The sequence below is a fragment of the Oncorhynchus gorbuscha genome, linkage group LG08 (assembly GCF_021184085.1).
Source record: "Oncorhynchus gorbuscha isolate QuinsamMale2020 ecotype Even-year linkage group LG08, OgorEven_v1.0, whole genome shotgun sequence".
NCBI lineage: Eukaryota > Metazoa > Chordata > Actinopteri > Salmoniformes > Salmonidae > Oncorhynchus > Oncorhynchus gorbuscha.
Window position 1 is genome coordinate 22,268,425 of NC_060180.1, and position 17,326 is coordinate 22,285,750.

General features: G+C 42.6%; 1 protein-coding gene across 4 annotated transcripts in view; it reads left to right on the plus strand.

Moving 5' to 3' along the window:
* The first annotated feature begins 1,306 nt into the window (after nt 1-1,306).
* The window catches only part of LOC124041351 (zinc finger protein 318-like), a 17,973-nt gene continuing 1,953 nt past the window's right edge, over nt 1,307-17,326 (plus strand). For all 4 annotated transcript variants that reach the window (XR_006839922.1, XR_006839921.1, XR_006839923.1 and 1 more), the window contains exons 1-10: nt 1,307-1,824; nt 3,278-4,321; nt 4,503-5,721; nt 7,943-8,025; nt 8,133-8,232; nt 8,336-8,655; nt 10,473-10,667; nt 11,416-11,515; nt 13,288-13,406; nt 16,044-17,326. The exon at nt 16,044-17,326 is cut by the window's right edge. Coding sequence is in view for 1 of the 4 variants with exons in the window: in XM_046358845.1 (XP_046214801.1) it covers nt 1,549-1,824; nt 3,278-4,321; nt 4,503-5,721; nt 7,943-8,025; nt 8,133-8,232; nt 8,336-8,655; nt 10,473-10,667; nt 11,416-11,515; nt 13,288-13,406; nt 16,044-17,326 (4,739 nt within the window). In the remaining 3 variants the exon portion in view is untranslated. The remainder of the gene's footprint in view (nt 1,825-3,277; nt 4,322-4,502; nt 5,722-7,942; nt 8,026-8,132; nt 8,233-8,335; nt 8,656-10,472; nt 10,668-11,415; nt 11,516-13,287; nt 13,407-16,043) is intronic.

The window sequence follows — 17,326 nt, forward strand, 5'->3', positions numbered from 1 at the left end:
CTGTACTAACAATAAATAGTACGCAAGTATAAACACCATGGAACCACGCAGCGGTCATACCACTCAGGAAGGAGACGTGTTCTGTCTCCTAGAGATGAACGTACTTTGGTGCGAAAAAATGTGTAAAAGACCTTGTGAAGATGCTAGAGGAAACCGGTACAAAAGTATATTTTTCCACAGTAAAATGAGTCCTATATTGACATAACCTGAAAGGCCACTCAGCAAGGAAGAAGCCACTGCTCCAAAACAGCCATAAAAAAAGCCAGGCTACGGTTTGCAACTGCACATGGGGACAAAGATCATACTTTTTGGAGAAAGGCCCTCTAGTCTGATGAAACAGAAATAGAACTGTTTGGCCATAATGACCATCGTTATGTTTGGAGGAAAAAGGGGGAGACTATCAGGCCGAAGAACACATCCCAACTGTGAAACATGGGGGTAGCAGCATGATGTTGTGGGGGTGCTTTGCTGCAGGAGGGACTGGTGCACTTCACAAAATAGATGGCTTCATGAGGGAGGAAAATTATGTGGATATATTGAAGCAACATCTCAAGACATCAGTCAGGAAGTTAAAGCTTGGTCGCAAATGGGTCTTCCAAATGCAGAACTGAAAAAGTGTGTGCGAGCAAGGAGGCCTACAAACCTGACTCCGTTACACCAGCTCTGTCAGGAGGAATGTGCCAAATTCACCCAACTTATTGTGGGAAGCTTGTGGAAGGCTACCCAAAACGTTTGACCCAAGTTTTTAAAAAATGTAATGAAATGCTACCAAATATTAATTGAGTGTATGTAAACTTCTGACTCACTGAGAATGTGATGAAATAAATAAATGCTGAAATAAATAATTCTATCTACTATTATTCTGACATTTCACATTCTTAACATACAGTGGTGATCCTAAAACAACACATTTTTACTAGGTTTACATGTTAGGAATTGTGAAACTGAGTTTAAATGTATTTGGCTAAGGCGTATGTAAACTTCCGACTTCAACTGTGTGTGTGTGTGTGTGTGTGTGTGTGTGTGTGTGTGTGTGTGTGTGTGTGTGTGTGTGTGTGTGTGTGTGTGTGTGTGTGTGTGTGTGTGTGTGTGTGTGTGTGTGTATGTATATATATATTTTGGGGATTGGGAGGAGGGTCTGTTAATTTACGGGCTGTGGTCGGAATTAGCATGGCTCTTTTATTTTCTTAGTAGTATGGGATTGGGAAGGACTCGGACGATTTAGGTTTTTGTTTTATTTGGTTTAAATCTAACCGTAATCGACCACACTCCATCACAGTAGGTGGCGGCATGCACCGTTCACGTTAGTTGTCGGACCGCTAATATATGAAAGAAGAAGACAAGGTTTTTCGGTTCAATCAGGCCGGAAATCGTAACACAGTGAGCGCTGTGTTCGTCAAACAAACTGAAATAGCTACATGGTAGTTAGAATGTCATTATCACTAGCTGCAGACATACAGTAAGTAATATAAAACGGCAATGTGTATAAAATCTATTCGGTAGTAAGTGGCTGTAATTGATAGGAAAAGTCCAATTTAACAGTAAAATATGTATCGTGGACGGCCTCCACCTCGAGGGTATCCGCCGCCGTACGAGGGCCGTGGTCCATCGCCCCGTGGTCTTACGCCTGGCCGGCCGTATCCTCGGCCTCCATTTAGAGAAGAACGGGGCAGGCCCAGACCGCCGTTTGAGGGTTACCATGATGGACCACCTCCAGACCAGTACAGACGTTCTCCACCGCGAAGGAGGTATACTTCAGCTGGTTCAGGAAGTCGCAGAGGACCAGGTGGTGAATACTGGGGCAGCGGCCCTCCCCAAAGAGAAGTAAGTACAATCATTATTTGCATGTTACTGCTACATGACCAGCCTACCACTAGTTAATTACATTGGTAAACGTAGCTATATTTTTTTGTTGTTGCTTTACTAGGCTAGTTAGCATAACCATTTGATCACTGTTTGCTGAATCAGTAACGTTATCTGGTGTGTATACATTACGTTTTGCAACGGAAACCGTTTATCGTTTAAGAACCAATCGGAAGGTAACTGTGTGGGGTCGACCTTAATTTGTCCAATAGAAACTCATTTTCGTCACAAAACATTTTCCGCATGGATTAAACGGTTTCTGTTTGAAATAAATCAAGCAACAGACGAAACGTTTTGCAACTGAATCGACATAAGGAATATACTTCTGTGCAGGGGAGGAGACAATGAGTATGACAAGTCTCCTCTAGCCCAGTTACCAACCATTCATTTTTCCATTAGGACAGTTCTGCAAGTCAAAGTGTCATATCGGTGCATCACCGTTAAAGCGACGTTAGAGGCGGCTTATGGTAGAGAAATTAACATGAAATGATCTGAACAGCTCTGGTGGACATTCCTGTAGCCAGCATGCCAATTGCATGGCACCTCAACTTAAAACATCTATGGCATTGTGTTGTCACAACTGCACCTTTTTTTGTCCTTTTAATGTTCCCAGCACAATGTGTAATGATTGTGCCGTTTAATCAGCTTCTTGCTATACCATATCTATCAGGTGTATGGAATATCATAGCAAAGGAGAAATGCTTGCTAACGGGGATAAACAAATTTGTGCACAACATTTGAGAAATTAGCTTTTTGCATATGGAACATTTCTGGGATCTTATTTCTGCTCATGAAACATGGGACCAACACTTTACATGTTGCGTTTATATTTTTGTTTAGTATAAAGCCAAAGTGGTGTGGCGCAGCCACCTGATTAAAAAGTGCTGTGGCAAATGCTGCCTCGCCACACGTTTTCCGGCTGCCCTGGTTGTAGGTAATGAAATAAATAACCTTTCGGGATACTGTACCAACCTGTGCGTGGCAGTAATGAGTGATTTTATTGGTGGGAAGAGGTGGATTTGGCACGTGATAAAAAACAATATATAGATTATTTACAGACAATTTTTTTGGTTGCTTATAAATGTTTAACTTTTTTTTGGAAAGTATGTATTGGTTTCTCACAAACTCCATATTTTGTGAGTACCGAATGTATTTTGACAATGTTTGCAGAGCTGTCTAATGGGAAAATGAATGGTATCTACCTGGGCTAGAGAGAAGACTTGACATTCATTGTCTCCTCTTCTACCCTGATACTGGTTAAATTGTTAACTGGAACTGGAAGTTAGTCCCGTCTCTTGCACGGGCTCATATTGCCTTTTTTACTGGAGCAATGCATCAATTGCACAAAATGCTGTCTTATCATTTCAAAATTCCAGTGTTATGAAACTGATTACATATCTATTTCTGTCGTTAGAGATCTCCATCTCCCCGTGGTGGCATCCCCCCTGACCACAGTCTGGTCATCACTGTGGGCAATGAGTTGACTGGACCACCTGGGGTAGGGCTACCCTCAAGAGACTACCCTCCTTACCTGCCAAAGAGGTCCAGTTATGACGGCCCTGATGACCGTGGCCCCAGGAGGCAGAGTCCCAGCAGGGGGAGAAGCCGTCCTCGTAGCCGCAGCCCGGGATTCGGGGGACGGAGCAAGAGCCGTCCTCGTAGCCGCAGCCCGGGATTCGGGGGGCGGAGCAAGAGCCGTCCTCGTAGCCGCAGCCCGGGATTCGGGGGGCGGAGCAAGAGCCGTCCTCGTAGCCGCAGCCCGGGATTCGGGGGGCGGAGCAAGAGCCGTCCTCGTAGCCGCAGCCCGGGATTCGGGGGGCGGAGTAAGAGCCGTCCTCGTAGCCGCAGCCCGGGAATCGGGGGGCGGAGCAAGAGCCGTCCTCGTAGCCGCAGCCCGGGAATCGGGGGACGGAGTAAAAGCTGTGTCCGAAGTCACAGCCCTGCAATGGGGGTACGGCGCAAAAGCCGCGCTCGAAGCCCCAGTCCTGAAATGGGGGGACGGAGCAAAAGCCGCGTCAGAAGTCGCAGCCCTGAAATGAAGGGACGGAGCAAAAGCCGGGCCCGAAGCCGCAGTCCTGAAATGGGGTCGCGGAGCAAGAGCCGGGCCCGAAGCAAAAGCCCTGAAATGGGGGGGCGGAGCAAGAGTCGTGGAAGGAGCAAGAGCCGTCCGCCAAGCAGGTCCCGAAGCAGGAGTGGGAGTCATGGCCAGAGCTATGGACGGGCCCGCAGTATGAGCAGAGCAAAGACTGCTGGTCCACGTAGGAGCCGCAGTGTTAGTACTAGCAGCAGTAGCAGGAGCAGCAGGGGAGGCGATAACAACTTAAAGAAGACAAGTGGGTTCAAGGAGCTGGAGTTGGCCCGTCGCCGCAAAGAGATGGAAGACATGCTGAATATTCCCACAAAGTCAATCCTGAAGAGGCGCATGGACTCTGAGACTGACTCCCCGTCATATGTGCAGGTAGTGGACATGTAATTTTCTTACTATGTTAAATTAATTATGTTGCCTATAGCTGTGTATTGTGTTACCCATCTCTATACTCACTCTAACCCTGTCATCCCACAAGGCTTTTTTTTCTTCATACAAATGACTATTCATGATAAATTTGGTTATCATAGATTATTTTGTTTTTGTTTTGCAGAACAGTGATTCTCCAAGAGTTGACCCTGCTGGTGAGGCTGAGGCAGAGCGTCTTCTCTCAGCTATGAAAGGCATGGACCCTATCATGTTGGCCACCATGCTGGGGGAGCTGAGGGATGACCCACACATGGCCCAGAGTAGCCTGGACCACAGTGGGATTGCAGGGATCCTTGACCTGTTGGGAGGTGCACCTGCACCGCAGGAGGAAAAAAGGAAGAGGGTGCCAGACATTGACGATGAGGAGAAGTTCCTTTATGGCGATGAAGATGCTGTAGAGCGGGGCAGGGCTCCAGCAGAAGCTCCCCGTCAGCACAGTCTGTCAGAGCTCTATGGTGATATTATGAGTGACCCGGCACGCTATGGCACCTCACCGCACCTAGAGGGCCATCCTGGTATTGTAGATCCGAGAAGCTCTCGTCAGCAACAAATAGACGTGAGGTATCGGCATCAAAGCAGGTCCTCTGCCATCCCTGACCATAATATCAAGGTTGAAGAGCCTAATGACTACCCACCAGGAACAGGGCCACTGGAAGGGAAGGAAAAGCAAGACGTGGAGGAGTACGAGAAGATCCAGGACCTCCTCAAAACCATCGGGCTGGACCTGGGGGTGACGGAGATCAGCAAGATGGCTGCCAGGACTCAGGAGCGTCTGCATGGAAAGAAGCCCCCTCCGAAAACTCCCTCCCGTCGACCTGGCAAGAGGCGGGATCACCGTGACTCTTCAGGAAGCTCAGACAGGAGCAGGGGCAGGCGTAGGAGCTGCAGTGGGAGCAGCTCTAGCAGTCGTAGCGACAGCCAGAGCCGTAGTAGCAGCCGTGGTAACAGCAGGAACCGGAAGAAGTCACCCCCATCTGACAGGCACAGCAACCATGGGAAGACTCGAGGCGGCAGAGAGGTGAGGACTGAGGACAGTAGCTGGGGGCAGAAGGCTTCACAAGCCCCTGAAACTACTCCAGTGCCACCCACCCACCCATCTCTCTCCATGCCTGCCTATGCCCAAGCCCAGGCGCATGGTCTGGTACCACCCAACTATCCACCTCCTGGCTATGGGCAATATGGGAACTGGCCTTACATGCCCCAACAGTGGCCCATGTACCCACCTCCATCTATGGGCATGCCACCTCAATCTCCCATTGAAGATTTTCCGAATGCTCCGCCTTTTGACAGACCATACCTTAAAGTTATCCAGCCAGAGTTGCACCAGGGGGGTGATAGAAAGGGTGAGAATAAACTGATGGCATTGAATAAGTGGATGTTTAATGACTTGTTCATTCCCCATCAATATATACTGTACCAGACAAAAGTTTGGACATACCTACTCATTCCAGGGTTTTTCTTAATTTTTACTATATTTCTACATTGTAGAATAATAGTGAAGACATCAAAACTATGAATTAACACAAATCATGTAGTAACCAAGAAAGTGTTAAAAATGTGTTTAGATAGCCACCCTTTTCCTTGATGACAGCTTTGCGCTCTTGGCATTCTCTCAACCAGCTTCACCTGGAATGCTTTTCCAACGCTCTTGAAGGAGTAGCCAGCCTTTGACTTTAACCTTTATTTAACTAGGCAAGTCAGTTCAGAACAATTCTTCAAATTCTTCTTATTTACAATGATAGCATACAATGGCCAAACCCGGACGATGCTGGGCCAAATGTGCTCCACCCTATGGGACTCCCAATTATGGCCGATTGTGATACAGCTTGGATTCGAACCAGGGTGTCTGTAGTGAAGCCTCTAGCACTGAGATGCAGTGCCTTAGTCGGCTGCGCCACTTGATGATTGCCAAGAGTGTGTAATGCATTCTCTCAACCACTTTCATGAAGAATGCTTTTCCAACAGTCTTGAAGGAGTTCCAACATATGCTGAGCACTTGTTAGCTGCTTTTCCTTCACTCTGCGGTCTAACTCATCCCACACCATCTCAATTGGGTTGAGGTTGGGTGATTGTGGAGGCCAGGTCATATGATGCAGCACTCCGTCACTCTCCTTCTTGGTCAAATAGCCCTTACACAGCCTGTAGGTGTGTTGGGTCATTGTCCAGTTGAAAAACCAAATGATACTCCCACTAAACCAGATGGGATGGTGTATTGCTGCAGAATGCTGTGGTAGCCATGCTGGTTTAGTGTGCCTTGAATTCTAAATAAGCCACTGACAGTGTCACCAGCAAGCATCCCCACACCACCTCCATGCTTCACGGTGAGAACCACACTTGCGGAGCGTGATCATCCGTTGACCTACTCTGTATCTCACAAAGACATGGCGGTTGGAACCAAACATCTCAAATTTGGACTCATCAGACCAAAGGATAGATTTCCACCGGTCTAATGTCCGTTGTTCGTGTTTCTTGGCCCAAGAAAGTCTCTTCTTATTATTGTTGTCCTTTTAGTAGTGGTTTCTTTGCAGCAATAAGACCATAAAGGCCTGAATCACGCAGTCTCCTCTGAACAGTTGATGTTGAGATGTGTATGTTACTAGAACTCTGAAGCATTTATTTGGGCTGCAATTTCTGAGGCTGGTTACTCTAATGAACTTATCCTCTGCAGCAGCCATAACTCTGGGTCTTCATTTCCGCTGGCGGTCCTCATGAGAGCCAGTTTCATCATAGCTCTTGATGATTTTTGCGACTGCATTTGAAGAAACTTTCAACGTTCTTGTAATTTTCCGGTTTGACTGACTTATATGTCTTAAAGTAATGATGGACCGTTGTTCCTCTTTGCTTATTTGAGCTGTTCTTGCCATAATATGGACTTGGGTTTTTTACCAAATAGGGCTATCTTCTGTATAACACCCCTACCCTGTCACAATACAACTGATTGGCTCAAAGGCATTAAGAAGGAAAGAAATTTCACAGATTAACTTTTAACAAGGCACACCTGTTTGGGTGTGATTGGGGAGGCAGGGTAGCCTAGTGGTTAGAGCGTTGGACTAGTAACCGGAAGGTTGCGAGGTCAAACCCCCGAGCTGACAAGGTACAAATCTGTCGTTCTGCCCCTGAACAGGCAGTTAACCCACTGTTCCTAGGCCGTCATTGAAAATAAGAATTTGTTCTTAACTGACTTGCCTGGTTAAATAAAGGTAAAATAAAAATTAAAAATTGATCTGGATTCCAGGTGACGACCTCATGAAGCTGATCGAGAGATTTCCAAGAGTGTGCAAAGCTGTCATCAAGGCCATGGGTGGCTACTTTGAAGAATCTTAAATATAAAATATATTTGGATTTGTTTAACACTTTCTTGGTTACTACGTGATTCCATATGTGTTATTTCATAGTTTTGATGTCTTCACTATTATTCTACTTTGTAGAAAATAGTCAAATGAAGAGAATCCCTGGAATGAGTAGGTATGTCCAAACCTTTGACTGGTAGAGTATATATATTTTTTGATCAATGAAACTGCAGCACATAACTCTTGTCTAATTTTGTACATTTTTCCTGTATAGCATCATCCAATATGGCCCCTCAAGATAATGGCAAGGATAGGAGGGTTTTAGAGGAGCGAAATAATGAAAGGCAAAAACAAAAGGTGGAGTATTCAGCTATCCACTTAAATTCAAATGCCATTTGACACTGTTTTGGCTGGTTTTGTTTTCTTTCCATACACTCGTTCTCTAATGATTCTCCATTCTGTAGGTTCTTGAAGAACGGGAAAAACTGAGACGAGACAGAGAGATCCGCATGAAAAAGAAAGATTATCTCATGAAGGAACTAGAGAGATTGAGGAAACAGCAAGGTACTTCAATCATCTCATTCCTTTTCTATATTTCTTTGTATTTTAAGTCATTAATGTTCATTAGGTTTTGTACAGTTGGATAAAAAAATTATTGTCTTGGTAGGGGAGCTTCTGCGCAAAAAGCGGCGTGAAAAGGATGGCCATAAGGACCCGTTACTGTCTGAGATCAGTCGGCTGCAGGAAGAGGTCATGACTCAGATTGCTGAGCTCCGCAAAGAGCACGAGGTAGCAGAGAAGAAACGGTCCGAGCTTGACAAGGTGGCTCTCATTCTCGGTCTACAACCAAATGACAAGCCCCGGCGAGAGGGTAGGGGTTCTGCGGACCTTGAGCAGCCAACACACCCGCCACCTCCAGAGAAAGAGAAGAAAAAGGAGCGTGCTCACATCCGAGAGAGATCACCTGTGGCCCATGCCTCTGCTAAGGTAGAATTCCGTAAGCTGCTCCAGGCACAAGCCAGAGAGCTGAAGTACTGGTAGAACCTTAAAACCTTCATTGCTGCAGAAACATTTTTTTTTGCTGAAATTGACATGTAGCCTTCGCTTTATTTTAGAATATCAGTCTAAATGACTTCTTGAATAACTATTCAAAAGGGCTGGTTTGGATGCAAATGTCTACTTGCCCTTGTCTGATCCATTAAATACCAGTAAGCAGTATTTACTTTGAATACCTGGCATTTAGCCTTCTGCTTATACATCAGATATGGGGTTAATCAATGTTGGTGCAACTACTCAGTCTAACCTGGACATTCCGTGTGCTCTGTCATATGTTGGTGTTGCCCAAGAGGCAGAGTTGGATCATGATCTTGATTGAAAAGTTCCCTCTTTGTATGCCAATGTCTGACCCAACTGATCTCATAACTGGTCTGCAAATACATGCATGTTTACAAATGAATGTGTTTTATACCTGCAACATAGGTGGAACCTGTTCACTTTCATATGGCCAACAGTTGTGATTAAGCTTAAGCTCTTCCTACATTTTACAATATTTTTTTGGAGCTCACTGTATTGGTTTATGAAAGACCGCAACCATAACAAACTTTTTCTCTGAAATTGTTTCTGGAGATGCCAAACTCAGTAAGATGTTTGCGTTAGAAGCTTGGATATAGGGTATTTACATTCATAAATTGAAAGGCGGCCATCTTTTTCCCCAGTTTGTAATTTAACTGTCAGAGATCAGAGATGAGATGAGTTGGGATGAATACTTTGCATACAGAGAGGGATCCTAATTATGTGGCCTGTTTTAATCCTTTTCAGTGGCTCTAATTCTTTCAAATTTGTGTTTTAAAAAGAGAATGTTAATAGTGTGGTCACTCATCTCTAATTTCTCATTCAAAAAACGTAATCATAAGGTATTCAATTTAAAACATTTAAGTTATTAAATAGGGAAACTGTGTATTGTTTGAAGACAAGAATACACCAAAATGTAACATTTTATCTTTACAGTAGAGTGGCTTGGCATCTTAAAAATCAAATGGATTTCAATGGCGGGGGTGCATACACTTGTAGGATTTCAAATATGACGTCATGGTTTTACCACTAATTCCCTGGAGTTTTTAAACTACGGCGCGCAACATTGTTCAGTGCCCAATAAATCAGCACAATATACTTTCCCCGATTTTTCAAATTGCCTGCGTCATGGCGTTTAACTTGGAACATGTATACTGGGCTTACGACGATACAAAGAAGAGTAACGGAGAGCAACGTACAATACGGCAAACTTGGTAAACAAGGCATTTGTTGTAAGTGCGTGGGTGCCGCTATCTTTATGACCTCTGCTATTGGAAACTCGACTCTGAATTTTAGCTGTTTGGTTGAGAGGAGTGAATCACTTTAAATATCATACTTGATGTTTTTCCACTCTACACTCATGGTCTGTGAACAGCACTCATTGAGTCCATTTCTCTCGACTGCTTTGCTCTGCTCACAAATCAGTACTTAATTTGATTTTTGACCATTAATTGGTGGAGATTAGCGTACAAGGATACGACGATATGAGTCCTATATTAGCCTTAAACAGGATTCTCTGATAACTCACGAGTAACTCCCTCAAGGCTGGAACACAGATCGCCTATGTTGCCAAGGTAAGAGATTTTGAAAACTTCAGTGTTTGGGGATCATCGTAAAATTATCTTTATCGAACATCTGTTTTAATTTTTAACACTCCAATGTATTTTTTTGTCTGCTTCCTCCAGGCCTATTTCGCTCTTTTGCTGACTTGTGTAACTTCTGTTCTTCATTAGGCAGCATCGTCGTCCTCAAGAGCCTCTCCTGAAAAAACGAAGAAGAAAGCCCCCGCCAGTACCCAGCCTCCTGAGACTCCAGCAGACCTGTTTGAACACTATGACGCTGGGAACCACTGGTGCAAAAGTTGCAATGTCACCTGTGGTTCCATGTTCGATTTTTTCACGCACTTGCACAGCAAATCGCACCGAAAGGTTTGTGTACTACTTGTAGACTCCAGCTTCAGCAGTTCCGTGCTCAGGAGTTCTGCTGTGGAACTAGTCACATATCATACAGACTACAGAGAACAGCCAAACTATCCTTGCTAAGCCATGCAGTAAACAAACACTGAGCTAGCTACAGTGTTGCTGAATGTAGTCATATTAATATATTTTGCAAGTGGTTAGGAAGCTGTGCTGTACTTGCGCTCCAGCCATGCTGGTAACTGCGAGATAAACAATTAGATTGCATGGCCAGAACTACTGTTTTATAATACATTATTAGCTAGCATTGTGTGACTGGTTTGGTGATGGTATGATAGATAGCTAGTCAAGTTTACATTTTAACTTTATATTTAAATTGCTTTCTGATAAACACTCAGATGGACTCATCTCTTTACAGGCCTTGTTAACTAGGAAGTCAGCTAGCTAGCTAGTTAGCTACCTTCAAAAGGAATGCAGCAGACTCCTGATTATGATGCTGAAAGCCTATTGGCTGTTCTCGGCAAGGATCTCTTGAGCACATAGCTGAGGGGCTGATCGGCTGGAGCTGTACCCTTCTTGGATATTCGATCATACTCAGTGAATTGAAGAGCTTTTGTTTACTATCATGAGTGCGGTCTCCTGTTCCTGTTTTTTGTCCCCCATCACTGGCCTGATTTCCTTTTACCTTTTCATTTGAACTGTTCAGTCCCTTGTATTTTTACAGCAGATTGGTTATGCTTTTTTGTTTGCCACTTTGCAGACTCAGGATCCTTACAATCGACCGTGGGCGTCAAGTTCCTCCAACAATGAGAAGAATAAGATTCACTCTTCAGGAGAGAAAATGACTAAACCTGCTAAAGGTACAAACTTAAATCTTTTATTTTTCCCTTTTTTAAAATATTTATTATGTACTGTTAAATGTTGTTAGCGATCTTTTACTGCCACAGTTTGCAGACACTGAATTCAAAATATGCATAAGAAATAAGCATTGATTTCTAAATGCAATGTATTATTATTATTATTATTATTATTATTATCTATTTTGGGCAACCTTTTATAGTCAAGTACCAATGTCGACAGTGGGTATCATAAGTATTCACCTCCTTGGATTGCTTTACATGTTGTACTACACAATGGAATTGAAATGGATTTGTCAATATTTTGTGAACGATCTTCAAAAAATAACATTTGTCAATGTCCAAATAATTATATATTTGAAATGTATGAAAAGTTAAACTCTAATATACCTTGATTGGATAAGTATTCGCCTTGAGTCAATACATGTTAGAAACACCTTTAGCGGGGATTACAGCTGTCAGTCTTCTTGGTACGTCTTTATTAAAAGCTTTGCATACCCGGATTGTGCATTATTCGCCCATTTATTATTTTCAAAATTCTTCAAGCTCTGTTAGTGTTGGGGATCATGGCTGTACCGCAATTTAAGTCTTGCCATACATTTTAAAGCATATTTAAGGCAACTAACTTGGCCTCTCAGGAACATTCACTGTCCTCTTAGTAAGTGACTCCAGTGTAGATTTGGCCTTTTGTTGTAGGTTATTGTCCCGTTGAAAGGTGATTCCTCCCCCAATGTCTGGTGTAAAGCAGCCTGAATCAGATTTTCCTCTAGGATTTTGCCTGTGCTTAGCACCATCCCATTTATTTTTATCTGGAAAAACTCCCTGTCTTTGCTGATGTCAAGCATACCCATACCATGATGCAGCCATCACCATTCTTGAAAATAACCAGGCCGTTACTCAGTGACGTGTTGGATTTAGCCAAAACATAACGTTTTGCATTTAGGCCAAAAAGTGTATTCCTTTGCTGTGTTTTCTTGCACTACAACTATATAGTGCCTTGTTGCATACATGATGCATGTTTTGGAATACTTTTATTCTGTATATTTATATTGTTCTTTTCACTCTGTCATTTAGGTCATCATTGTGGAGTCACTTGTTGATCCGTCCTCTGTTTTCTCCCATCACAGCCATTGAACTCTCTGTAGCTGTTTTAAAATCACCCGTGGTTTCTTGGTGACATCCCTGAGCAGTTTCCTTCCTGTCCTGCAGCCCAATTCAGGATGATGACTATCTTTGTTGTGTCTGGGTGGTTTAGTACATCATCCACAGTATAATTATTAAAGAGATATTCAAAGTCTGATTTGTTATTATTACCCATCTACCAATCACTGCCCTTTATGAGGCTTTCGAAAAGCTCCCTGGTCTTTGTGGTTAAATCTGTGCTTGAAATTAAATTCTTGACTGAGGGAATTTAGATTTTTTTTTAAAATATATATAATTTGTAAATATTTGTAGAATTTTCTTTCCACTTTGACGTTAAGGAGTATTTTGTCTAGATCAATTACAAAAAAAAAATCACAATTAAATCTGTTTCATTCCCACTTTGTAATGTCATTTATTTTTGAAAAATTCCATGGGGTTGAGTACTTATGATATCCACTATGTTTACAAATGTTGATGTTATGTGAATATGTATGCTTACGGAATAGACCTAAATGTAGTTATCTACTTTTACAAAAAGTTTTCTTCCATGGAGAGCATAGTAAAGGTACAAATCTGTGATTGTTCCCGGGCCATTAGGTGTTTTTAAAAACGTCTCTATTTTTCTCTCATAGGATCTGAGTTTTTGGTGCCAGTGAGGGGATATTATTGCCAGCTTTGCGAGGAGTTTTGCGGGGATGCAATTTGTGCTGAAGATCATGCCACGAGTCAACCTCACAATGAGAAATACAAGGTAGGCCATTTCTAGTTGGGAGTAGGGCATTATTTCACCGTGAGGTACATTTCATCTGAAATTCAGCACTCTGGTTTGGACTCCTGGAGCTTTTGGGAAAATTCTACAAAATGTTTTGTAGAATTCTTGAAAATAACTGTTTCAGGGTACGATTTGCAAGACTCATATTTAACATGATGTTAGCAAGCTAGCTCGTTTACAACGGGTAAAAAGTTCCACGCAACTTGTGCTGCTGCGTCACATTACCTGGTACTCTGGTCCTGAATCTTGGACCTGCTACTCAGGTCCAGGATTAATTTCAGCCAAGGTTCTTTTGCGTTTCAAACATACTTTATAGTGCAGATCAGGGTACCAAACGCTCCAGGATCCTGATCAAAAGTGACCTAAGGCTTTGTTTGGGAAATGCTTTTGTCATTTCCTCAAGTTACGCCTTGAACAGTAGAGGTCGACCGATTTATGATTTTTCAACGCCGATACCGATTATTGGAAGACCAAAAAAAAAAGCCGATACCGATTTAATCTGCGTATTTTTTATGTCTGTATTTGTAATAATGACAATTACAACAATAGTGAATTACCACTTTAAAAACATTTTAATATAATGCATAAGATCTATTTAGTCTCAAACAATGAAACATGTTAAATTTGGTTTAAATAATGCAAAAACACAGTATTGGAGAAGAAAGTAAAAGTGCAATATGTGCCATGTAAAAAAGCTAATGTTTAAGTTCCTTGCTCAGAACATGAGAACATATGAAAACTGGTGGTTCAATATTCCCAGTTCCTCAATATTCCCAGTTAAGAAGTTTTAGGTTTTTAGTTATTATAGGAATTATATAACTATTTCATTCTATACCATTTGTATTTCATATACCTTTGATTTTTGGAAGTTCTTATAGACTCTAAGCATTGCGAAGAGCTGCTGGCAAACGCAGGAAAGTGCTGTTTGAAGGAATGCTTACGAGCCTGCTGCTGCCTACCACCGCTCAGTCAGACTGCTCTATCAAATAACAAATCATAGACCTAATTATAATATAATAAACACACAGAAATATGAGCCTAATTAATATGGTAAAATCCGGAAACTATCATTTCGAAAACAAAACATTTATTCTTTCAGTGAAATACGGAACTGTTCCATAATTTATAGAATGGGCCATAAGTCTAAATATTGCTGTTACATTGCACAACCTTCAATGTTATGTCATAATTATGTAAAATTCTGGCAAATTAATTACGGTCTTTGTTCGGAAGAAATGGTCTTCACACAGTTTGCAACGAGCCAACGACCCAAACTGTTGCATATACCCTGACTCTGCTTGCACCGAACGCAAGAGAAGTGACACAATTTCCCTAGTTAATATTCCCTGCAAAAATGAATTAATTTAGACTAAATATGCAGGTTTTAAAAAAATACACTTCTGTGTATTGATTTTAAGAAAGGCATTGATGTTTATGGTTAGGTACATTGGTGCAACGATGATGGATTTGTTTTTTATAAGATGAGTGTAATGCTAGCTAGCAACTTAGCTTGGCTCCTTGCTGCACTCGCGTAACAGGTGGTCTGCCTGCAACAGTCTCCTCGTGGATTGCAATGTAATCCCGATTCCCGATTGATAGGAAATATTGAATTCGACCCTAATTAATCAGCCAGGCCATGCCGAACACTACTACTGAATTTATTTATTTGTGCGCAAAGTAGTCTTATTCTCTGCTTTACTATGATCAAATGGTATCGGAAATATGACTTTAGCCTTACAAATCGCATAGCATATCATTACAGCAGTTGCTTGTATATACCGGTATGTTGGCTACTAATACATCGAAATTTGCTAGTACATTAACTATCTAAAGAACTACCCACGTTTATTGACTTGATTATTTACGTCATTCTTAGCTAAGTGGTATAGTCTTTCAGCGTTTGCAATGGACATTGTTAATGAAGTCATAAGAAGTCTAGCTAGTAATTTGTTAGTTATTCTAACAAGCTAGCAAGATGTTGCATAGCAGCATCAACTTCCGGTAGACAGGTGAAGCGTTAGTAAGGGTACTGATAGTTTACAGTATACTAAAATGAACATGTATGTAGTATAAAGTATGTTACTATAGGTGTTCAAACACAGCTATAAATTACTAAATTACACCTAAATTACAAAATTATATATATACATTTCCTCAAATCTGCAAACCAAGTTTTGTTTGTTCACCTAGCCACTGTCACAAACCGTTAACTTAAGCATTTTCTAAACCCCACCCCACACACCGCAAAAACAATATTAGCATGTTTAAATATCATGTCCAAGTCATCCCAAAGTCTCCAGATTGTGTTGTCAATGACTTGGTTTGAAGTTATAAGAGAATTTGGACATGACCTTTAAAACATGCTAAATAATATTGGGTACATTGGCTCAATAGTTTTTGGTTAGAAAATTATAATGTTAGTGTTTGGTGTCAATGGCTAGGTAAACAAACTCAAATTGTATATTGCAGTCTCTTTGTCCATAAACTGCTTACAAGGTAAGGAAACAAACATGTTTTTGTAATTTGGGTAGACTGTTCCCTTGAAGTCAAATTTTGGGACAGCTTGTTTACATTTCACTCTAATGACTTGAAATATTTCTTTGGTCCTTCTGCCAGAAACGAATGTATGAGTATCCGCTCTACGAACAGAGAAGGAACCTGGATCGTCAAGCTGGACTCACGTTGGAAGTTAGTGACAAAAAGCACTCTGAGCTTAAACGTAAACACGAAGAGGAAGAGTCCAAAAAGAGCAAAGAGAAGGAGGAAGGGAAACCTAAACGCAGCAAAAAGGAGGAGGAGAAGTCCAAACACAAAAGGGAGGATGATGTGGAGAGGGTCAAGTACAGCAAAAATGAGGAAGAGAGGTATTTGTACCGCAAGAGAGAGGAGGAGGAGCGGTACAAACATGGTAAGGAGGGAGGAGAGAGGCCCAAGTACAGTAAGAAGGAGGACGACGAGAGATACAAGCATGGCAATGAGGAGGAGCGGTTCAAAAATCGCAGGGAAGAGGAGGAGTGGTTCAAAAATCGCAGGGAAGAGGAAGAGCGGCTCAAAAACCGTAGAGAGGATGAAGACAGGCCTAGGTTTAGCAGGGTAGAGGAGAGACCCAAGTTTAATTGGAGGGATAATGAGCAGGAGGAAGAGGAAGACCGGTCCAGATATGGGAAGTGGAAAGAGCCCAATCCCAAATGTAGCAAGAAAGAGGAGGAGAGGTATAGATCAGAGAGGGAGGAAGGGAAACCTAAGAATGAAAAGGAGGAAAGACAATCCAGAAAAGAGAAGGGTGGGTGTCAAAGGGAGGAGACGTCAGGATCTAGAAAGCAGTCTGAGCCTGAGAAACCCAGTGACCCTCCCAAAGTGTTCTGTGGTCCTAATCCAGCATTGAGAGCAAAGCTGCGCAAGAAAAGTGAGGAAACAGCCAAAGTGGAGCCAAAGGCTCCATCTGCCTTCGGTAAGTTTAGCTGGAAAAGAAAACTAGAAAATGAGCTTGCGAAGGAGGCTGAGAGAGTGGCTGTTGAGTTTCTGAAGGAAGATGAGGAGGTTGAAGAGGATGACGACCCAGATGCATTTTCAAAGTCTTTGGCCGCAGCCAAGAGCATTGCTATCAAACTATCAGGGAAGACGGTCATCTCCCCAACTAGCGCATGGGTACCCTTCAACTCTGGGAAAATACGCCCAAACCTTCCTGCTCCTTCCACGGTCCTGAGAAAACCCTCTGGACTTGGGCCCTGGGTATATGCTAAACCGGCCCCTCTCAACACCTTTCTCTCTATCAGACCACCCGGTGACAGTGACAGTGACGTGACCCCTCTGCCTGTCATACAGAACCAGCCTAAAAATGACCCAGTACTGGCAGCAGACATCATTTCCAAAGCTTTCTGCGGTGAGGAAGTGGATTT